This window comes from Schistocerca gregaria, chromosome 1, assembly GCF_023897955.1.
Source record: "Schistocerca gregaria isolate iqSchGreg1 chromosome 1, iqSchGreg1.2, whole genome shotgun sequence".
NCBI classification, from domain to species: Eukaryota; Metazoa; Arthropoda; class Insecta; order Orthoptera; family Acrididae; genus Schistocerca; species Schistocerca gregaria.
The window spans coordinates 522,855,902-522,880,273 of record NC_064920.1 but is presented as its reverse complement, the minus strand read 5'-3'; the positions used below and the strand labels follow the sequence as shown (position 1 = coordinate 522,880,273).

The following is a 24,372-nucleotide window of genomic DNA, read 5'->3' as shown; positions in this document are numbered from 1 at the left end:
AGGTCGTGTTCCTGATCGCTAGACTTTGCATGAATGTTCTCTACTAAATTCTAAACCTCTCTGCAATGGCTTATGAAGTGAACGCATATATTGACGATAACCTATCCGTCGGATGCAGACGTTAAACCAGGCCGACTCGTTAGTTCTGTCCTAGAGGAGTGGGCTGCGTAGTGGCACAGGATCCCATCCTTAGACTTCTCTCGTTATCCAACACAAACATGACACCATACTATACTAATTACAGTCACACTCAACAGATGAACGGAGGGGAAGTAAACCGTTTCGGATTAGACGTCTGAACAGCCCCATGATGTCGCCCAGGTGACGTCGGCTCTTCCTTCTTTTTCCGCGAGTAAGATTTGAATTTGGTTACTCTCGAAAACATCCTGGTATAACTCTATTCAACCCAACTGATTATTTCTGCAGTATTTCTGTACGTCATCCGGAGTGAACTCTCAGTTCAGTCTCAAAACATTTTACACTCCTGGAAATTGAAATAAGAACACCATCAATTCATTGTCCCAGGAAGGGGAAACTTTATTGACACATTCCTGGGGTCAGATACATCACATGATCACACTGACAGAACCACAGGCACATAGACACAGGCAACAGAGCATGCACAATGTCGGCACTAGTACAGTGTATATCCACCTTTCGCAGCAATGCAGGCTGCTATTCTCCCATGCAGACGATCGTAGAGATGCTGGATGTAGTCCTGTGGAACGGCTTGCCATGCCATTTCCACCTGGCACCTCAGTTGGACCAGCGTTCGTGCTGGACGTGCAGACCGCGTGAGACGACGCTTCATCCAGTCCCAAACATGCTCAATAGGGGACAGATCCGGAGATCTTGCTGGCCAGTGTAGTTGACTTACACCTTCTAGAGCACGTTGGGTGGCACGGGATACATTCGGACGTGCATTGTCCTGTTGGAACAGCAAGTTCCCTTGCCGGTCTAGGAATGGTAGAACGATGGGTTCGATGACGGTTTGGATGTACCGTGCACTATTCAGTGTCCCCTCGACGATGACCACAGGTGTACGGCCAGTGTAGGAGATCGCTCCACACACCATGATGCCGGGTGTTGGCCCTGTGTGCCTCGGTCGTATGCAGTCCTGATTGTGGCGCTCACCTGCACGGCACCAAACACGCGTACGACCATCATTGGCACCAAGGCAGAAGCGACTCTCATCGCTGAAGACGACACGTCTCCATTCGTCCCTCCATTCACGCCTGTCGCGACACCTCTGGAGGCGGGCTGCACGATGTTGGGGCGTGAGCGGAAGACGGCCTAACGGTGTGCGGGACCGTAGCCCAGCTTCATGGAGACGGTTGCGAATGGTCCTCGCCGATACCCCAGGAGCAACAGTGTCCCTAATTTGCTGGGAAGTGGCGGTGCGGTCCCCTACGGCACTGCGTAGGATCCTACGGTCTTGGTGTACATCCGTGCGTCGCTGCGGTCCGGTCCCAGGTCGACGGGCACGTGCACCTTCCGCCGACCACTGGCGACAACATCGATGTACTGTGGAGACCTCACGCCCCACGTGTTGAGCAATTCGGCGGTACGTCCATCCGGCCTCCCGCATGCCCACTATACGCCCTCGCTCAAAGTCCGTCAATTGCACATACGGTTCACGTCCAGGCTGTCACAGCATGCTACCAGTGTTAAAGACTGCGATGGAGCTCCGTATGCCACGGCAAACTGGCTGACACTGACGGTGGCGGTGCACAAATGCTGCGCAGCTAGCGCCATTCGACGGCCAACACCCCGGTTCCTGGTGTGTCCGCTGTGCCGTGCGTGTGATCATTGCTTGTACAGCCCTCTCGCAGTGTCCGGAGCAAGTATGGTGGGTCTGACACACCGGTGTCAATGTGTTCTTTTTTCCATTTCCAGGAGTGTATATATCCCGCAAATTTAATTTTTCTTTCAAGAATTTATATTTGGTACCACCAAATAATATACACTGCTGGCCATTAAAATTTCTACACCAAGAAGAAATGCAGATGATAAACGGGTATTCATTGGACAAGTATATTATACTAGAACTGACATGTGATTACATTTTCACGCAATTTGGGTGCATAGCTCCTGAGAAATCAGTACCCACAGCAACCACCTCTGGCCGTAATAACGGCCTTGATACGCCTGGGCATTGAGTCAAACAGAGCTTGGATGGCCGGCCGAAGTGGCCGTGCGGTTCTAGGCACTGCATTCTGGAACCGCGAGACCGCTACGGTCGCAGGTTCGAATCCTGCCTCGGGCATGGATGTGTGTGATGTCCTTAGGTTAGTTAGGTTTAACTAGTTCTAAGTTCTAGGGGACCTCAGAAGTTGAGTCCCATAGTCCTCAGAGCCATTTGAACCATTTGAGAGCTTGGATGGCGTGTACATGTACAGCTGCCCATGCAGCTTCAACACGATACCACAGTTCATCAAGAGTAGTGATTGGCGTATTGTGACGAGCTAGTTGCTCGACCACCATTGACCAGACGTTTTCAATTGGTGAGAGATCTGGAGAATGTGCTGGCCAGGGTAGCAGTCGAACATTTTCTGTATCCAGAAAGGCCCGTATAGGAACTGCCACATGCGGTCGTGCATTATCCTGCTGAAATGTAAGGTTTCGCAGGGATCGAATGGAGGGTAGAGCCACAGATCGTAACACATTTAAAATGTAACGTCCATTGTTTAAAGTGCCATCAATGCGAACAAGAGGTGACCGAGACGTCTAGCCAATGGCACCCATACCATCACGCCGGGTGATACGCCAGTATGGCGATGACGAATACACGCTTCCAATGTGCGTTGACCGCGATGTCGCCAAACACGATGCGACCATCATGATGCTGTAAACAGAACCTGGATTCATCAGAAAAAATGACGTTTTGCCATTCGTGCACCCAGGTTCGTCGTTGAGTACACCATCGCAGGCGCTCCTGTCTGTGATACAGCGTCAAGGGTAACCGCAGCCATGGTCGCCGAGCTGATAGTCCACGCTGCTGCAAACGTCGTCGAACTATTGGTGCAGATGTTTGTTGTCTCAGGGATCGAGACGTGGCTGCACGACCCGGTACAGCCATGCGGATAAGATACCTATCATCTCGTCTGCTATTGATACGAGGCCGTTGGGATCCAGCACGGCGTTCCGTATTACCCTCCTGAATCCACCGATTCCATATTCTGCTAACAGTCATTGGATCTCGACCAACGCCAGCAGCAATGTCGCCATACGATAAACGACAATCGCGATAGGCTACACTCCGACCTTTTTCAAAGTCGGAAACGTGATGGTACGCATTTCTCCTCCTTACACGAGGCATCACAACAACATTTCACCACGTAACGCCGGTCAACTGCTGTTTGTGTATGAGAAATCGGTTGGAAACTTTCCTCATGTGAGCACGTTGTAGGTGTCGCCACCGGCGCCAACCTTATGTGAATGCTCTGAAAAACTAATCATTTGCATATTACAGCATCTTCTTCCTGTCAGGGCGACCGGGGTGGCCGAGCGGTTCTAGGCGCAACAGTCTGGAACCGTGCCACCACCACTGTCGCAGATTCTAATCCTGCCTCTAGCATGGATTTGTGTGATGTCCTTAGATTACTTAGGTTTAAGTAGTTCTAGGGGACTGATGACCTCAGAAGTTAAGTGCCATAGTTCTCAGAGCCATTTGAACCATTTTGTTTTCTTCCTGTCGGTTAAATTCCGCGTCTGTAGCACGTCATCTTCGTGGTGTAGCAATTTTAATGGCCAGTAGTGTATCACTTAAATTACTTAGTGTTATGCGTGTCTGTATGGTATAAATATATCAGGAGAGCGACGGACAGACAACGCATACCGCTCCCCCTGGATTCGTTCCAGTCCCTTAGCCACTTACTGGTCCTCCATTTTAAAAGTTAATATGACAATAAGCACAAAAATTGAAAAAAATTCGGTCAAATACTCTGTTAAATGATTTGTCTAAAAGCAATAACTAAAACAGATAAAAGAAACATTTGACACGCCTCATTTGTATCGTACATGATTTCAAGCATCGTTCAAAGGCAAACTGAATGTTTCTCTAATCCATTTTATTTCATACTTTAAGACAAACCGTGTCTCAAAACGTATGACAGATTTTTCAACTTTTTTTTATTTTTGAGTTTTGTTCAGAAAGCATTATCTTATTGACATTCATCTTCTTTCCTAAGTTCTTCTGTTCCCTAATCATCATGAATTTAGGGAAACCATTTTTACAGTTAAATATCACAGTTCTGGGCAAAATAATTAGGCCTTAAGAGATAAACTTTTTGATATCTCATTTGTCTTCCTAATGCCTACTGTAATGAAGTGACTAATACTTAGTACTTGATTTGAAGGCACCCATCTTAAAATAAAATACTACACCGGCACAGCTTTTTATGCAAAATATCTCGGCTCTGAAGAGATGAACTTGAAACATCGATACATAGTTAGCAGCAGCTGTGCACGATATATTTCCATTTTCCCTCAAAATGCTAATTAATTTTTTCTTCGTTATCCTGCTTACTTTCCAGCAGTTAATTTTTTTCCAAAACTAGATCTCACGCTGGTCAGTTTAATGCCCCATCTGTCCATCTCCCCTCTCATTTCGGCTACAAAAATTTGGGCAAAAACGTATTGTCTAATTTACAGGGAGTCTTGTTTTCGATTCATCCATCTTTTAACGAAAAATATGTCACGTTTACTTTTTATAAGTAAAATCGAAAAATAATCTACTTACCACGGCAGCGACGAACAAACTGGAGCACAGGTTTGCCATGTTGATGAATAAGAGAATGAATATAGACACATTCATTGCTGACTGCAAAAGGGCCACAGATCTATAACAAAATGAGCAACAAATTAGTATTACAGCTTTCTTATATTTGAAGTATTAGACAGAATGTGTAATTTTGTTACATATTATATCTGCAATACATAAAATTATAAAGAAAACAAGTTTTTGGCGATTTTTAATGACTGGTATAATTTTGGGAACCTCCAATAAGTAGCCAAATTTTCCAGTGTGTGTCCTTTCTATGCTGGAATCTTATTGTTTTGAACTTACGTGAGTTTCAGTCTAATATCAACACAATATGAAAGTCTTTCACAGTTTTTATTACCTTTCAAAGGTATCAGCTACGCCTTTTCTAGTTTTATCCACAGTTTTTATATCGATGTATTATTTTTTGTAATACCTTACTGACAAACAACCATTCCGTTTAATATTCTCATTTTTGTACATTTACTGACACCTATCATCAATTTTCTTTTCTATTTAATCTGAAAATCACATTCTTGTAAACAAACAAAAAACGTTTCGAAAAATTAGGACGTGGCCACACGCGTGTGGAATGAACTTAGTACGAAACGTTAAGTACATGATAGTACACAAATAATTGTAATTACAGAAATTTGCATAGTGTATGACCACCAGAAATGTGTACGATGTGAACTCCAGATTGCAGAAGTACCAGAGATACTGATGTGTTGGAGAGTAGCATCTCGTGGACATCGATGCCGCTAGGAACGGACTAGCTGTGTTCGAGATGGTTGAAGAAATTTCTTCAAGTGATTCAGAAACTCCAAATCCGAGATTAACACACAGGGATTTGAAACCTGACTATCACGAAAATCAGTCCATTATGACAACCTCTGCACCACCTCAACATGTAGGAGAATGTGCGGAAGATTAAGCAAATATGCAGCGTTAAGCAAAATACAGTAGCGAGAAATTATTCTTTGTTTTAACTATTCGTGATTTGTGTGCTCTTTTATTGCGATTTAAGTTAATGCTATTCTTAAATTCGTTTGCTTTCAGAAGGACCGTTGAAATAAAAAGAAACAGAGAAAGTAAATGTCTTCGTTACTTCTAAAAAACTATTTCGAATGTTCTATTTTGAGTGTATAACATTCCCACCGCCATAGTCTTGTTGCTTCTCGTCTGTAAATCTCTGTCATTCTCTCTGTTTTCTTACACCAAGTTCCCAACTCATAATAATTACTCTTACTGTTATTTTTTGTCCACTATAACTAGACTTCACCATGCTGTATACCATTACTCTTAAATGAACTGCCTGATTAACAATATAATCAAACCTTTCTAATCATCGACTGGTGAGTCATCTACAAGTAAACTCGCGCGACTGACATGCGTAAAATCATTCACTAAGGTCTCACCAACGAATCCACCGACCAAATCTAAATTGCCCGTGATGCTAACCAGAGCGCAAAAACCCACCAATGTTACCAGAGCCGAAGCCGAACTGAAGCGACATTAACGGCCGGTAAGGGCAACAAGCTGAGAGGGGCATCAGAGGTAAGCTTAGGTGCATAATTTAGTAGCAAAACCGAAACAGGCTAATGTATAGGATAAAAGAAGCCGAAAAATTCCGGTAAATATGATTCTGTAAACGAGCCGTTTGGGAAATAACTGCGAATCACTCAAAACCTTCCTTCAATCAGCTTCATCTACATACATACATACATTTTCTCAGTAACATTTCGCAGAAAGAACGTCGTCTTCTCTCCAGTGATTCCCCCTTGAGTTCGTGCCACATTCACGTGTTGATCGAACCTAACGGAAACAAATCTGGCAGCACGCATCCGTCTTCCTTCATTACGGTTTGCTGGAAATCCAAAATACTGCATCAGGGCTGAAGAATGGGTCACACAAGTGTTCTATATGCAGTCTCCTTTGTAGATGAGCTACACTTTCCTGAAACTCTCCCAATAAATCGGGTCCACAGCCTTAACGTATTGTCTAGATGATGTAAATGAATAAAACTGACAGCCTACGGCAGTTAAAATGATTACATCATTTAGATAATACGTTGAGACTGTGGATCCGGATATAAAGAAATTATAAATGATGCTTCTTCAGTTTCAAAACAACTTCTAATCTGCTCTTCCCAGTATAAAAATGCTTTTCATCTTGTTGACGTGTTCTTTATCTTACTATCCATCGTCACTGTGATGAAATCATAATCGCTAATCTCTGTCTTTGGGTTGACACTGTCGATAAGAGGGCTGTATCTAGCTACAAGGTGTAAAATATTTCAACTGCGTATAGATTGTCGAAGAACTGCTCAAGACAGTTTTCGGAAAATGTGCTTATAACTCTTTCACAAGACTGCCTCTCCATACTACCTGCAATGATTGCATAGACATCCCAGCCTATACTCGATAGGATAAAGTCGCCTCCAACTAACATTACATGATAGGGGTACTTCAGTGCTGCTGAGCGTAGACTTGCTTTGAATGATTGTACAGTTGTTAACAACGGTTAACTTGGATTCTCTTAAGCTGGTTTCTCGCGTCCAGATAACGTCACAATCAGATCCGATACACGCAATATTTTCGTCGAGTGCAATGAACACTCCACCTCTTGTGGCATATAAACTCTCTTTCCAATACACTTGATATATTTCGGCGCTTTCCACTTCGGGTTTCATACAACTCTCTGTTCAGGGCACAGATTGAGGATGACAGCCCTCGTGGAAGGTGGTAAATTCTGTGAATTTGTTACGAATGCTTCGGTAACTTAATGTTAAAATTTGACATTCGAATTGTCTTTACTTTGTACCCAATCTGATTTCGCTCTCTGCGTGCCGACAGGCGAGCGTTCATCAGAGGACGTCAGCCTATAGCCTAGACTTTAAAAACAAAAGAAACTCTACGTGCACTCCGCAAGTATTCTGCTTCCCGAGTGGTAGCTTCTTCTGTGTACTGCGCTCCGTCTATTCTCCCGTCTCATAAAGCAGATCAAAAAATCTACAGCAACACCTTCACAGAATAGACGGAGCCTCTGGTTGAGACCCTCCACACGGCTCCAAACCATAGAATCCCGATCAGTTCTTGGTATAATATTGAACATTAGAATTTATAAGATTCCAGCTGGTGCAGCAACTATTTGGAATTGTTTCCGGTTCTAAAACAGTCTAGGGTCAAATTTATTTGTTTCAATAACATGTTACATCTTTTTTGGGGCATCATCATATCCAGTTATTTTTACACTATCTCATTATTCACCAAACGGGTGAAACGCGTTATTGAAACAAATAACTTTGCAAGCCTGACTGTTTTGCAACCTGAAATACTGCAAACTGTAAGCTTTGCTTTGGCTCTGCGGGCGAAGCCCGTAGTACTCATCACCTCCACTACCCATCTGTAAGAACTGAGGATGGCTTCAGAATCCAAGCAACAGGCGTCATTTGTGCCGACATACGCCACAACCTGAATATGACTGCACGTTGATAGCCGCAGGCAGGACCTCAGGGTACGTCTCACACGAGACCCTGCCGACATTCCGAGCGGATGTGAACTTCTTTGCAGCCCTGAACGCTGTTTCTCGCGCCGGTTTCTCCGCCGCCGCTACATCCCGAGGCAACAGCCTGCAGACACTGACGGTGGCACTAATTTCTCTTAAACGTGAGTTCGCACTCAGAAAAATAACTTAACCTTTATATTTCAACGCATTATCGTTATGTTTAATCAAGCAGAGCCTACAGCTGCAGAACGTGGGATTCTGAAATCTAGTGCTTCTGTTCTCAAATTACCACTAAAGCACCACAATATAAGCCGCAAGAGTAAATGGATTCTTCAGCAAGACCAGTCTTTATTTCTCCAGATTACACCAAACACAATAAACTCTCTTATGACAAATGACATCTTTACAGAAAGACACTAAATTCTAGTAAAGAAACGTATTGCGTGTCTGTTATCACCTCATTATAATGATCCTTAAGCTTTTTTTATATTGGAGCCACTTCTGCTACTAACTATTTAAGTTCTGTAAAACCTTTTGTCTTCCTTCATTTTTGGAGCATCTCCAATGTCCAATAACAGATAATTTAGCTCAAAAACATACTGTGAAGACATGAAAACTTCATTTTGGACAATTTTAGACAGTTATCTTTGGCACTGGCCAACTGGTGCACCTTTTCATCGGGCTTTTAAACTTTGTTAATTCAACACGCATGTAAGACATTATGCAATCTTTTCTTTGTATCTGTGCTGAGATAGAACCGTTTGCAGATAGAGATATTTTCCCACACTTCGAAACTTTCGTACTTCACGCGTCACCAATAAAAATGCGAAAGTTTATTTTCCGCTACTTAGTTAATAATGATGTTGATTATTATTATAAGAGTCTCTGGAGTCCTTCCTGTGTTGTAGTATAAATACACTGCTAAATTTCCTATTGTTGCTCATAGATGTGAGCTTTATTTTGTGTGTGTGTGTGTGTGTGAGAAAGATAGAGAGAGAGCTGGATTTGGATCGAAAACGAAAAGGCGCAATGGAAAGGGAGAGGAGGAGAAACAATTATTTTGGATTCACCAATAACAAAGTGTGTGTGTCTGTGTACTTTACTGAGTATTTCGGCATTTGGTATAAGTTTCAGTGAGTATACAGATTTCTATTAGTGTCTGGTCAATAGAACAAGGTCCTTGCGACAGTAAATTTATATAGCATGGTACCTAGGCTTTGCGGACTACAGATAATTCAGTTTGTTACTACTGTGCTCGCTAACCAGATTTATGAGCTACAAGTTATATTTATTTGCTTCTTTATTACTTCTTTATTAGTGCAAATGCTTTTAGAAAGACGTAGTTATTCTGTAGACTAATGGTGAGCACGTTTTGATTAAGGTTGTTCATTTTTATGACGTCATATGTTGTTCTGGTCTCATATTTTTCAGTTCAATATGCATTCTTTATATCGTATTTGAAGCTTCTTCCAGTACCAAACGCTCGCCCCCCCCCCCCCCCCCCCCCCCAACTTGTCCCTTACATATACACACGGTTGCATACCTGACATTCCACCCTTTATACATCAGCTCCTGGGATTTGTGAGGTGTTGATGTTGCTCTGCGTAGGGGGACTGGATTATCTTTTATGAAGAAAGTTTAATAGCCAAGTTCAACACTATTTATTCCTGACGACCGGTTTCAACAGTTAAGACCGTCATCTTCTGAACTTCAAAAAAGTTGTTGCTATATGTCCAGGTCAATTATAACTGTGTCCCACATGCCATGCTGACATTACACTGAGGTGACAAAAATCATGGGATAGTGATAACACATGTACAGATGGCAGCAGTATCGCTTACACAAGGTATAAAAGAGCGGTCCACTGGCGGAGCTGTCACTTGCGTAGAGATGTCAAAGCTAACAAACAAGCAACAATGCGTGAAAATAATCGCAAAAATCAATGTGAGACGTACGATGAACTTATCCTTTAGGACAGTGCGGCGAAATTTGGCGTTAGTGGACTGCGGCAGCAGACGACCGACGCGAGTGTCTTTCGTAACAGCACTACACCACCTGCAGCGCCTCGTCACAATATCTGGTGACGACTGGAAAACCGAAGCCTGGCCAGATGAGTCCCCATTTCAGTCGGTAAGAGGTGATGGTAGGTTCGAGTGTTGCCAAACCTTACGAAGCCGTGGACCCAAGTTGTCAACAAGGCACTGTGCAAGTTCGTGTTGGCTCCATAATTGTGTGGGCTATGTTTACATGGATGTACTGGGTCCTCTGGATGTTCGGCTACTTGAAGACCATTTGCAGCCATTAGTGAACATCATGGTCCCAAACAAAGATGGAATTTTTATAGAGGACTATGAGCCATATCAATAAGCCACAATTTCTGGTTTGAAGAACGTTCTGGACAATTCGAGCGAGTCAGATCGTCCGACATTAATCCCATTGAACAGGACATAACTGAGAGGTGATTTCGTACACGAAATCCTGCACTGACAATACTTTCGCAATTATATTCGGCTATAGAGGTAGCATGGCTCAGTCACTGGGCATAGTCTTTAATTCAAAGGATATACTGTATGTTATGGTTAAAATTGGGGCTATATCAGCTGTAAGTTCTGTATAAAATATGGCTGTGTGTATGTTACATGGTGTTATTATAATAAGCAATGAGTGGCAGTGTTTCTACTCCTTTTTCATAGTTTTGTCCGTTATCCGACATTTTATTTATTGTGTGATTGTGTGAGCAGTTTTTCGAAATGATGCTAGATTATACTTTTTAGGTCGTTTTAATGTAACATTTGTTGTCAGTTTTTTGTCCATGTCAGATTTTTGTTTATCTTCTTATTGTTATGCACAGCAATCTCATTTGTTTCTGTACTTCCCTTTTAAAAGATTGTATGTATGTCCATATGAAAGTTTATATTCTCTGCTGGATCGTTTATCCTACACCGTCGACAAACGTGTACCAGTATATGCATCTGTATATGTACCACAAGGGGTATAGTGTTACCATGTTGACAGATAACATCACGGAGAAATTGAAGGCAGGGCACAGCCACGGGCCTTAATTACAGAAATTACCATGCAAAATATAGGTGATTATGTTGTCTACCTGGTTTCCAAAAAGTGGTTAGGTAGTAGGACATTATGACAATAACGAATGCAAGTTTGCACTCAGAGCCTCAACAGCAGATGGGTCAATGGTGGTGCTGTAGGCAGAACTAGGGCTGTTCTGTGAAGATACAGTGTTGTCACATCTGTGTCCAGTATTGTGGGTAGCCACACCCCCGTCGACGCGTGAAATAATGGTTGCTGACACTATGTGGTCCTCCAGAAACCGTTCGCATTGCCCGTGTGGATACTTGCCTTGTTGCTGCAAAGAAACCCGTTTCACGATTCAAGGCGTGTCTGTCAGATTCTGTTCAGCTGAGCGGACGGTATGTTTGCCCTCTACTCGCGTGTTACAGTGGCCCAACTCGTTTCGAAACCTATACATAATAGAGAAAGTGGTATAAAATTCTATGCAACTGTGTTCTTTGTAGATTTTTGAAGTCGCTTATTGCGAATTCGATGTTGGAATTACAAAATTCAAAATGGCAAATAAAATCTGCCGGATCGAAAATCAAATATTTAAAGATTTCGAGTAACTCTTCGAATATAAAGTTTTCTGAGGTCACTGATAACGAATTAGAAGTCGACAATGCCCTATTGAAATGTTTTATTTGAAATTTTACGTTTTTCAATTGAAATCGTAGTCACGTTCGTCACTTGCGTCACTGTCACCATCAGAAGAGGAGCTGTCGGCTTGTCTGCTGGGAGATATTTCGCAGAGCAGATCATTTTCTGTAGGTTTGAAAGAAGGAAGAGACATTGGGTTTAACGGCCCGTCGACATCGAGGTCATTAGAGACGGAGCGGATCTCGGGATGGTGTCAAGGATGGGGAAGGAAATCGGTCGTGACCTTTCAAAGGAACCATCCCGGCATTTGCATGGAGTGATTCAGAGAACTCACGTAAAACCTAAACCTCTATGGCCGGACCCGGGTTTGAACCTGCAGGTGTCATATTTTTATCTTCTTCAATTGTCATTTTCTGGAATGTCGAGATGCGGGGATCTGAGAATGCCAAAGCCGATGAAATACGTCATGCATCGTTATACCACGGGAATATTTACGCATAAAATCTTGTCGCTAACGGCAGATCTACTTAGTCCTAGCTTCATGGACATCTTCATACAGCCGACCAATCGGCAACGAAGCAGCTTCGGTTATGGCATATCCGTACATCAAAATTATTATTACACGAAAATCCCCAAATCTGAGGTCCTAACTACATTTGAACTCATTAACTATACTACTGAGACGGTAGGAGAGCCTTTTATAAAAGTGAAATACTTAGAGCGTAGCCAATGATTTCGGATAATATCGGTAGCAGCTTAGTTTTATGTGGACATGCGTCATTATACTGTATAAATACCTTTTAGAGTGCTACCCATCTTATTTTTCCTGAAGACTCGGTAGGATCGCAGTCATATATGAAACAGCCATACAATGGATAATCGAAGAATGTATCGTTGTTCGAGTCACTGTTTACCATCAGCTGCCATGGCACGTATCTTATCGACTTGTGACTGGCGTTGGTCAAGTATGCACGAGTGTAGTCTGCACACATTTCGCATCACTGAAGTCGGAAAGTGCACCTTTTGCTATTTTTATTCTGTCCATGTTATGAAGCGATTTAGCCCACCCTTTGCATGACCGTTGAGATCCTGTGTGATTCTTGAGTATGGCCCTGCTGTACCCACCGACTGCATATTCGCACGACGGTCGTGAGATCTCCATCAATGCGAGCAACAATGTCACGGAAGAATAAACGTCAGTCCCGACAGTCCACGTTGCTGCTTCTTTCGATTTCCTGACGATTTGTGAGATTAGTCTTTTCTAACTTGGGAAGCGACATTCGCTGAAATTCTCTGCACTGCCATCAGAGTTAGAGCAGACTCAAGGCACTGCGGATGCTTCTGAGCTCACGGAATGACTGAACCTGTAATTGGTCTACAGGTCTACCCAACACAGTGACGGATGTTACTCCCTCTCAGATGAGGCGCAATACGATCTTCTCACAAAAAGCCAACATTCGAATGCGATTTCTGAATGAGAAACAGGCTTTGTACTCTTTCCTTTTATTCAGAATGTAAATTACGCTGCTCCTTTCTGTTTTGTAAGGTTGTTATGAAGCGCAATTCATTTGCGTACCCAACGTTGCAACTGTAGCGTATCGACTGAATTCGGTCCAGAAGTACGCCAGAGCGGGAGTGAGTTGCAACAAAGCCAGCCGCAGGCAGGCAGGAGTGTTATGTACTGTGCAGCAAAACACGGCGGACAGGCGGTGGTGCAGTATGGCAACAGCCGACACTGCAATACGCTAGCGGAAGAACGGAAACCTTTTCTCACTTGTCACCACGGGATTGTTTAGAATACGTGCCTTACGCCCTACATGAACATAGTCTGGAGTGTGTAAGTATTGATCCATTCTCATCTCAGTATTACAGCCTAACCACGAGCCTGTGACTCCTGAAGCGACATCTTGGAATGCAATGTGGAGTCCGTTGTTCGACTACAGGGCAGGGCAGCCTGCCCCGAGTCACGAGAGAGCCGCCGCCGGGGCAGAGAGCCTGGATAGAGGGCGTCGCCATCCCCGCGGTATTGTCACGGTTGCAGCCGAAGACGTCGCTGAGGCCGCGCTTGGCCCCAGTCTTTGCGCTGTCGGCAGTGCTGGAGAGGCAACTGGCCGCTTCCACCAAGCTGGTCCCGATGTGCTACAGCTGAGGGCCAGAATACAGAAGTTAATTAAATACATCTACTGTCGTCCTGACGTCTAATTTCACTCTCCACGGTTGACAATCCATGGGTCATCTAACATCATCCCAATTTAATGTTTGTTGCATCCTGCCTTCGTGGTCTTGCATCTTAATACTCGGCAGTGTGTTTCCACAATATGTCCTTCATGCACATAAGTATGGAGCTCCCAGCTCTTCCCTCTATGTATGCTCCTACCTTTCAGGTGACAGATGACATTGTTATTGGCTGCATGTACATATTTTCGCCAATGAGCTCTACGTCGTCCGATGGCATATTTGCATGTTTCGTTATTAAATGAATCTAATAAATAGTAAAAATTTAAAACTGCCTAAAGCTGCCTGGTCTGATAGTCTCAAGAACTGAAACAATACCTGCAGTTAAAGTTTGCTAAGCTACTGTCTACTATTACGGCGACGTGACACTGACGCTCGTGATATATGCAAACAAATAGAAATATGAGGATATCACTGATTAACATGGTCAAATAAACATTTCCAAAAATAATCATGCAATAAATCTAAATGCAATTTAACGTTTCATCCAGTGCTCTTTCCTACCCAAAAGAAAAGAGAGAGAGAGAGAGGTTGGAGTACTTTCACATCAGAAGTTTTCAGTACAGCGGATTACATATTTAGATTACAAATTTCCGCAAAGGAACAGTCTCTTCTTTTTTTGAATGGTCAGAAGACGATACGGATTCTTTATTACCTTCTACGCCCAAATTTTCCTATTTTTTTACAAATTTTGCAACCAAATCTTTTTGTTTGAAATGATTAACGAAAAGTTTTTGACACGAAATGTGATTACTTCAGCCAGGGTCCAGCATTCTAAATGATCATTCGTCTTGCTGTCGTATACATGTTTGTTCACTGTATCTGCACAGGTGTGTCCAGTGTTCAGATTTACGTTTTCACTTTTACTGCCAACGAAAACTTCGAAATTCCTGACGTCTCACTCGCACAAGAATTATTGGCAATTTTTAGTTTTTGAGCTGCAGGGGAACTAGTAAAACGGTTTGCTAACTTGCTGCTCATCTCATCTTAATCTCTAAGGTAAGTTGCAACGAAGAACAGGACACACCGTGCAATCACGCATTCATCAAAAAGAAGGAAACAAGGAAACATTGAGCAACCAAGTATGCCGTGACCGATGCGTCGGCTCATTCGCAGAACAAGAAAACTCAATGACTGGCTGCCAGAGATTCAGTTGTCGAAAATGATTATCTGCTGCTTCCAAACGTTTGAAGCCGTTTAACGTGTCGCTTTTACCATCAAAGACTGCGCTAGCATGGTTCATATTGTGATTAAAAACACGCCAAAACTAAATTAAAACTGATTTACGTATACGAAATATGTCGTTGACAATCTTTTAAATTCTCGAATATCGTTAAGTAGTTATTTTCCGAACAGAAAAGTTTAGGGTTGCGCATCTCCAAGCAATCCCCCTGAAAAAGACCACTGCATTCATCTATATCAGCTGTTCATACACCTGTTTTACTTCCCCTCTCAAGTAATAATGCTGTGTAGTTGAAAAGAGAAATGTTACTGAGCGGCATAATCAGTTACAAGTGGGAGATTAGCCGCGTGTTGTTTTAAAAACTGTTGTAGTGAGAATGATACAGGTCTGCAGCGGTAAGGAAAGAAGTCGCTGGCCTTATCAACGCGTTCGGTGACAGCAGGGTGACAGTGGAGCTGATCAGGAAATTATTAAGAACGACGTACCTGTCGGTCACTGTATTTTGTAACTGGCTGACCCACGTGATACATTTATGTTACACGGCGCCAGACCAAACACTGAACTTGATGTTAAAATCACTTACCCTAGAGCTGCTGTACAAGCGGTGCTCGAAGCTAGTAGAATAAGTATTAAAATATTTGACACAAAGGAACTGAAGTTTGTTTATTGGCCAGATTCGTGTGGAGGTTGCATTTTTCGTACAAAAGTCTACAACACTACGTATGGGATGTTCATTTTTAAGTTGTAAGTTATTCTTAATTATATCTTTTGTTGTGATACATTGTTAAGTGAGAAGAATTGCTGTTAAATATTTAAGGAGAAGTGATTAAGCAATGTTAGTTGTGAGGTGATCTCATATTTAACTAATAAAAGCAATGTTACTAGGAGAAGACAACAATTGAACAATATGTGACAATTCTACTTTAAATGTTTAATAAAAAGAGGCAAGAACTCTAGCACTTATATTAATTACGTTTACTACTTGTTCGTTTTACTATGAAGGAGATTACGTATGTGGGAAAAGACTTCTGCGTACTTAGGAGTAAATGAGTGAACGCTAGGATACGTCTTATTACTTACGGACTAATTAAAGCTTTCTATTATTACGTAAGTATTCTAATGGGGTTTAAGTAACGTGTAAAGCACACTACGTTACGTAAGGGTCCTGCATTACCAGTAATGGCAAGATTTTTATTGTTAACAACTGTTGGTGATATGGACTTTGTCTATTAACCTGAACGAAATAACCTTACTTATTCGTTTAGTTATTTACTATTCAATGAAGAAGTTTTAAGAATTTAAATACGAGTATTTATGTAATATAAGGAATATTTTTATTATTTAGTTGCTTTCAACTGCTGTAGCAGAAACTTAAGCTGTTGTACCAGTACCGCTGGTTTACCGCATCAGAGTCTAGGAAATAAATTAAACAACATTATCGTAGCCACCTTTGTGAACTTATTTAGTAACTGAACATGGAATCATATCATGCGCTATGTGGCAGCAGTATGAAAGGTTTCATTCGGGTCTGGTTAGTATCGTACCTATCAGGAGTGGGAGCTGTAATGAACGAATTGTTTAAATACTGACTAAGAAAAATAATTAAATATTGAATTATTAAATAAGAGAATCACCATACTGGCATGAAATATATTAAGAAGTATACTGTTTTTAGCAAATATCTTATGGTCTCAGGAGTCAAGTGTATTTAAGTTTAAAAGGAATGTGAAATAAAATGGCAGCAAATTTGCTTTCACGAAGTGGAAGATTTATTGCCGCTACTTAAAAGTGAATCTTTAGAGAATAGATCAGCACATGTGCTCTTCAAATACTGAAAAGACATATCAATTAAACTCTTAAAGGAAAATATTGCATGTGTATGTGCATGTCATTACTTTCACTTTGTATTTTGATTACGATGAAGTTTCATGAAGTGCTAGCATGAGAAAGGACGCCATTGGTACCGAAAGTATACAATGAAGTCAAAGAAACGTATTTATCTCAACCAAGTTTAATATAACGAAATATTTAGAGCTTTTGTATATCATCTGTATGAATGTAAGATGTATGTGTAGTAAGGGGTGATGTATAAATGAATTTTTTACAAAACTCATCACTGTCACATTGTGTAACCGTTAAAAAGATGTCATAGTTGCTGGGTGGAGCGGCAGGAAAAAATAACGAAAAATATGAAGTCATCCATATGAGTGCTAAAAGGAAACCGTTAAATTTCGATTACACTCTAAATGAAATAAATATGACGGCTGTCAGCTCAATTAATACCTAGTAACTACAATATAATTGAACAATCACATAGATATTGTTATGGGGAAGGCAAAACCAAACATTGCTTTTTATTGGTAGAACACTTAGAAGGTGCAACAGGTCTGCCAAAGAGACTGCCTACACTGCGCTTGTCCTTCCTCTCCTAGAGCATTCGTAATGTATCGGGGTTTCTTCTGTGTGGTTGAGGAATTTAATTTCGTCCATGAGAATGGAATGTTGTCGAAAAAGAATACAGCACAATATCGATAAGAAAAGATAGTATGTAATTATAAAACTAGTAATTTTCACTAAATCTTTTCTTATGGCTTAAACTGACTTAAATTAATTTTCCTTATGGTTTAAATTAACTTTCCTTATCATTACAACATAGCTTCTAGCCCGAGGTCGTCGCTGGAAAGCAACGAGTTTAGCGACCCACGGACTTCGTTAAAAATGTTGATTGCAGGTTCAACTTACAAGTTTTGTAAATGAGAAAAACAGTAGTGCGCTTATGGCTCATGAGCGTTGCGTTAGCAAATCCACTACTTCCAAAAAATTTAAAAGGCCAGAAAAATAAACAATAAATTTTAATCTTACTTGCATGCAGGAATATGCACACCGCTACCAAGGAAAATCATAAATGAGTAGATGAGATTATTATTTCACCATTCAAGATACAAGACTGACACTACCTCCTAGCTACGAAGCTTGAAGAAGAATAAGAAGGACTTTTAAAAAAAAATATCGAAAATTTCATAGATAATTAAGGCATTGAAATAAAGATCATACTCGCTAATATCATTTAAACACAATTATTTGCTGCATATTGCTGTGCGGTGTGGGATTATCCTAGATAGGATTGACGAAGGATACCAAAAAAAGTTCAAAGATTTTGTGTTCGTTTTATATCACCGCGAAGTAGAGGATAGAGTATCTCGGAAATGATAGGCTAGTTGGGGTGCTAATGATTAAAACAAAGGCTTTTTCGCTGCAGCGAGATCTTTTCACGAAATGTCGATCCACTGAACGCGAAAATATTTGTTTTGACATCCACCTATACAGGAAGAAATTATTTTAGTAATAAAATAACAGAAATCGCTCGAAAAAATTTGTGTGTTCGTTTTTTTTTTCCGCATGCTGTCCGAGAGTGGAATGGTGGAGAATTATAGTGAAAGTGGTTCAAAGATCCCTCTGCCAGGCCCTTAAGTGTGAATTCCGGAGTTGTCATACAGAGTCGTGTAGGTGTGGATGCAGTCTAAGTTATACCTAGGTCTAATTAAACTAAATATCAATGTCACACATTAAAGGATTAGAATACTAGGCCTCTGCTGACGAACGTTTCATCTGAGTTAGAATCACTCTTTGAGTATCCCCTCAGCATTTCACATACAAAAAGAGTCGATAAATTATGTACTATATTAATGTCGTAAAAAAGCAGTTCTTCAGGCTGACTGATCTTATTCTTAATAAACTTCACTTCAAAACAAATATTACAGCTAGTTGATTTATTTTGGAAAGTATATTGGAGAAACTAGCAAATATTTTGTATCTTAAATCTCAGGAAGAAAGTTTTACACCATGTTGCAAACGAGTATTGGAAAAGTTTTTATTGGATTTTGAACCAATAAAAATCTACAACTAGAGTGGTTAATTGTCTGAACCTACTTTGTATAAAGGTTAAGGACACACTAATTCATTTCATGGAGTAACTAAGTTATCAAAACATTTGTGTAGTATGACTGAGAACTTTTGAAGTACAAGACAGTTTGGTCCGAATAAAACTGTGTGTAGATAAACGTATTTAGTTTACTGTATTTGCGAACGTATCGTCATACTCTGGTATGATTATGATTTAAATCATAAGAAATTCATTCTATATATATTAACGAAGCTGGCCTCAGGGCTAAAATTCTTTGCTTTGTAAAACTTTGCTGTGTGTAAATTCCTAGCTTTGAAAGCCTGTTGCAAACACTGTGCTAATACAGAATTATTTATTATCTTGTAGAAGCCTAATTATGTAAAATTCTTGTACCAGAGACAAAATAATCAGTGTAAATTGTCTAAATGTGTCACTGTGTACCACACATTAATTTAAGCATAGGGTTTGTTAAAAGCTTGTCGGTTGCGAGTCGGTGGGAAGTCAGTTGGACTTGAACAGTTTCGTGATGTGTGAACTTGGTTCGTGGCGACACCAGCGACGGTAACGGTGCAGATGACGAGAGTATCACTTGTAACTTAAAGTTTTTGGTAGTCTAATTCTTATTTAAACAAAAACTTTAAATATACTATATTTCTTCTGAAACTACAACTAGATCTTGAACTAGCAACAAGATAAGTAAATTTCTTACGGGACGATTCCGTATAATTTTGTGAAATAGTCTTATTTTTGGTATTCACTTCATTGTAACTCCTTTCATACTGGAGAATATTTTCATACAATTAATTAATGTTGGCTGTGATAATATGCACTACGGTATCAGTTATTGTAGAACAGCCTTTCATCGGCTTCATGGTGGACTCGTAAGAATTTAAGGAAGGTACAATCTTTAGCCAAATATTTCATTTCATATTTGGTAGTACATGCTCGCCTCAATTATCACGTGAAGGTTGCCAGTGCACATCCTACTGATATACTCTCATTGAAATTACTATTATTTCTGCAACTTTTAGTCTGGTCTGGGGTAATTTTTGAAAGACGTCTGCTTAAAACTTTGTGTATTGCTTGTTAAGTGATAACAAGTTCTCTACAACTGGTTACTGTGCCTGTAACTGGTATAGACGTGCATGGTAGCCTGCTAGTTATTCTCAGACACTCCTCACGCAAAAAACAAATTATTGCTGTAGGTTGGGTGCTCAGAAAAACAAGGCTAATGAGAAGTTAAAGTGAAAACACAGTGAGAAGTTCTTCTGTTGTGAATGATTTCTGCAATGCTAACCTTATGATTGCCTGATGGTGTATCACGTTCTTCACCAGTTGTCGATGAAGCCACTCATGTGCAGCGTTCTCTGTCAGCGCGTGTTCATCAAGACACTGCCCACCGTTAAGTAATGCCAATCCTCTGCCATTTATTTTATATCTAGAAATAAGTCCCTCTCTCTCTGTTCTTCGTGTTTTCAAGTTAATATTTTCCAAGGCAGAAAGGTTGTCATTCAGAACTTCCAGTTCAGCTGCAACCATGAGCATCATGTGGACAAAGAAGAGGTTTATACTGACGCACGACTCAGCTGTGACGAGGACACAGAAGGACTGGGCGACGTACAGGATCTCGTAGGTGGGCGACGCGTAGGCGTCGACCGGCAGCCACACCGGCGCCGGGAGCTGCCTCTGAGCCTCCTGCAGACCCTGGTCGGCCTTCGCGACGCTGCGGGACAGCAGCGGACACACGACCCAGCCGATCATCGCCGGCACTGCCACCATCTGCACGAGCGAAGGTACTATGTCATCGCAGTTCTGCGTGGAGAGTTCAGGAGCAAAATCTGTACATGAGCGTGCTATGGAACACCTCAACTATTAGCTGTTCAACTGTTCAACTCCTCCTGGTTCAAGTCATACCCCTCGCTCGTCTTCTGTAGAGTGCCTGACCGGGCTTCGAGGGGATCAGTATCCGAATAAGCGTAAAAAAATTCAAGTTTTTGTCTTAATAAATTCTCTATAGTTTTCTGAACAAGAAAGGGTTTACTTCAAGAAAATAGTACCGAAGAAAGCCGCAAGATTATAGGAACTCAAAAGTGTCTGCACATATGACGACACTCCTATGTCACGAAGAAACATCTGTTAAAAAGAGTGTTTTGTTCTCACTTGTTTCTTTTTTATAACTTTTTAGTCGTTAACCTCTTAGTGATACAATGTTATCAGAGAAGTAATTATATGGCGGGGCACAAAATCCAAATGAGAATTTTAGCAAATGTATAGTGGAGAAGAAATGAAAACTATTCTGGTGGAACTAAGTACTTTGAAAAAAGATATCTGGATGATCTGCTGTGTTTCAGTGATAGCGGAGTTTCGAAGTTTATGGTTATGTAATTGTTGGGTGGACTAAATATGCAAAGAACTTTAATTGCCATTGATCGTAGGAGAGTATCCGAAGCAAAGAAATCTGTGTTGTAAACCTCCTAAGAAACAAGAATAAAAGTAGTATAAAAAAGGGAGGGAGATCAATGCCAAAAAGAAGATGCATTAGTGTTACGCAGGGTAGATACGCAAACAAGCATTAACTAGAATTTTCTGGATGTTCACTTTTGTGATGTTATGGTACACACCGGTTAAAAACATTTAAAGACACAGGGTCTAAATTTTGTATGCTACCTAATAACGTACTCTACTAAAAAGTAGACTATTCTTATGACTTAAATTTGGAAAAAATAGCTTTTAAAGCAAATCTATGAATTAATTACTGAAATTTTTGATAATCATTAATAAAAAAAATTGAATCATGTTTTATGACGGTAACATCTTTTTAAACGTCCACTTTAAATACAATAGCTTAAATAAATTCCAGAAAAAAAAAACTCTCTACTTTGCTTTTAGTTCAAGATACGTGTTCCTAAGCTGAACACACACCATTAATATACTTTATTTCTGTTGCAACACAAAATTCAGTTCCGAAAAAAAGGTGAGACTGAAAGCTGTGATTCGTTGATTCGTACAACAAATTATTCCCTAAAGATCTGTTAAAAGGTGGCAAGCCGGCCGCGGTGGTCTCGCGGTTCTAGGCGCGCAGTCCGGAACCGTGCGACTGCTACGGTCGCAGGTTCGAATCCTGCCTCGGTTCTCAGCTACGCTACAGATCAGTTTGCAAATAAACAATTTATTTATGAAAATATACAGTACAGTCACCAAAAAACTTTACATATTCACATACTCCTTTACCTTTTACCCAAATGAATACAGACTCACTTACAGATATTTTCCTCCTATTACGAGTATACAAAGACAAAGCAGAAGTCGACATATATGCAGATTTACCAAAGTCTGTATTGGCTAGTTCGGCCATATGACAGGTGCGAAATGCAATAATGTCTCTGTCAACGAAACTTTCAAGTCCACCAACATTTGGTACTCCAGAACCACCACGAACAATGGCTACAGTGAACCATCCGTTACCATGACTAAACGAATCATTAATATCTAAACTGAAATTAAGTCGGCAACCACAGAAAACAGAAGGTCCGTCCAGCAAGGGTTGAGCAGCGACAGACTTGACTGGTATACAATTCTTCTTGTCTCCAGATGTTGTAGACTGTCTGTTTAGAACGACGACGGTGCGATAGGTGCGACAGTCTACAAAACTATAGAGAACATCGAGTTTGCTACAACATCTGGAGACAAGAAGAATCGTATACCAGTCAAGTCTGTCGCTGCTCAACCCTTGCTGGACGGACCTTCTGTTTTCTGTGGTTGCCGACTTAATTTCAGTTTAGATATTAATGATTCGTTTGGTCATGGTAACGGATGGTTCACTGTAGCCATTGTTCGTGGTGGTTCTGGAGTACCAAATGTTGGTGGACTTGAAAGTTTCGTTGACAGAGACATTATTGCATTTCGCACCTATCATATGGCCGAACTAGCCAATAAAGACTTTGGTAAATCTGCATATATGTCGACTTCTGCTTTGTCATTGTATACTCGTAATAGGAGGAAAATATCTGTAAATGAGTCTGTATTCATTTGGGTAAAAGGTAGTTAGGTTTAAGTAGTTCTCAGTTCTAGGGGACTAATGACCACAGCTGTTGAGTCCCATAGTGCTCAGAGCCATTTGAACCATTTTTTTAAAAGGTGGCAAGCATTACGTGTGCTTATAACTCTTCTTCATTGAGCAACACTATTTGGAAACTTGACAAATTTTTCAAGATTTTCCCTTGTGTTTACAAACCAGGCAACTTAAACCGCTCTTGATGACCGTAATGAGACTTTCACAATGCAGCGGAATGTACACTGGGTTGATCCGACCCTTGGTATCTTGTCTCACATGGGCGACAGTCTATCTACAGCTGGATATTTTGAAAAAGCAGAAGAAGTGTTCTGAGAGATTGAAACTTTGACTCAATCGTTTAACACTTGGTCAGGTTATTTAGTGGTGCAGCATTGTCCTCGGAATCCGGTGAGCAGTTGGGATCCGATAGGAAGTTCCATTCATCGCGACGTTTATCCGTCAGTTACTGTAGCAAACTGACAAGAAATATGCCATCCGCTGTAAGATTGGAAAACCAGCAGTCTCACATATATTCGCAGAACCTTCATCTCATAATCAGAGAAATATGTTTTAAATAAGAACAGAAATATTGAAAGACGAGTTTCGTGATCGTACTTCATGTTGAATGTATGTTACCTATAACACAGTTATAATAATCAACATCTACGTCTGTACCCTGTACACTATCTTATAGTGTATGTCAGCGAGTACTTCTGAAACATGGAGTGGTATGGCTCCTGAAAAATTTACTAATACTCGCAATGTCTAATATGTTCTCGTAGACTGACAAAGTCGTGGTAGAGGTATCTGACCACTGTAATAAAAAGAATAAAAATAACTTAAAAAGGGCTGGTTGGTAGCGATATAATTGTCACAGGACGTTTCTGGACCCTTCTTTTTATTCATTGCGCGTTTGGGTCTCTGCCCATCTTCAGATTACCTAGTGATCAATATATACACTCCTGGAAGTTGAAATAAGAACACCGTGAATTCATTGTCCCAGGAAGGAGAAACTTTATTGACACATTCCTGGGGTCAGATACATCACATGATCA

The 24,372-nt window shown here is 41.0% G+C and overlaps 1 protein-coding gene across 1 annotated transcript in view; it reads right to left on the bottom strand.

Moving 5' to 3' along the window:
• Window positions 1-24,372, bottom strand: part of LOC126278624 (odorant receptor 43a-like) — an 88,005-nt gene that overhangs the window by 41,457 nt on the left and 22,176 nt on the right. The window contains exons 3-4 of the mRNA XM_049978884.1: window positions 20,561-21,042; window positions 4,742-4,841 (exon numbers count right to left, since the gene is read on the bottom strand). Coding sequence (XP_049834841.1) covers window positions 4,742-4,841; window positions 20,561-21,042 — 582 coding nt within the window. The remainder of the gene's footprint in view (window positions 1-4,741; window positions 4,842-20,560; window positions 21,043-24,372) is intronic.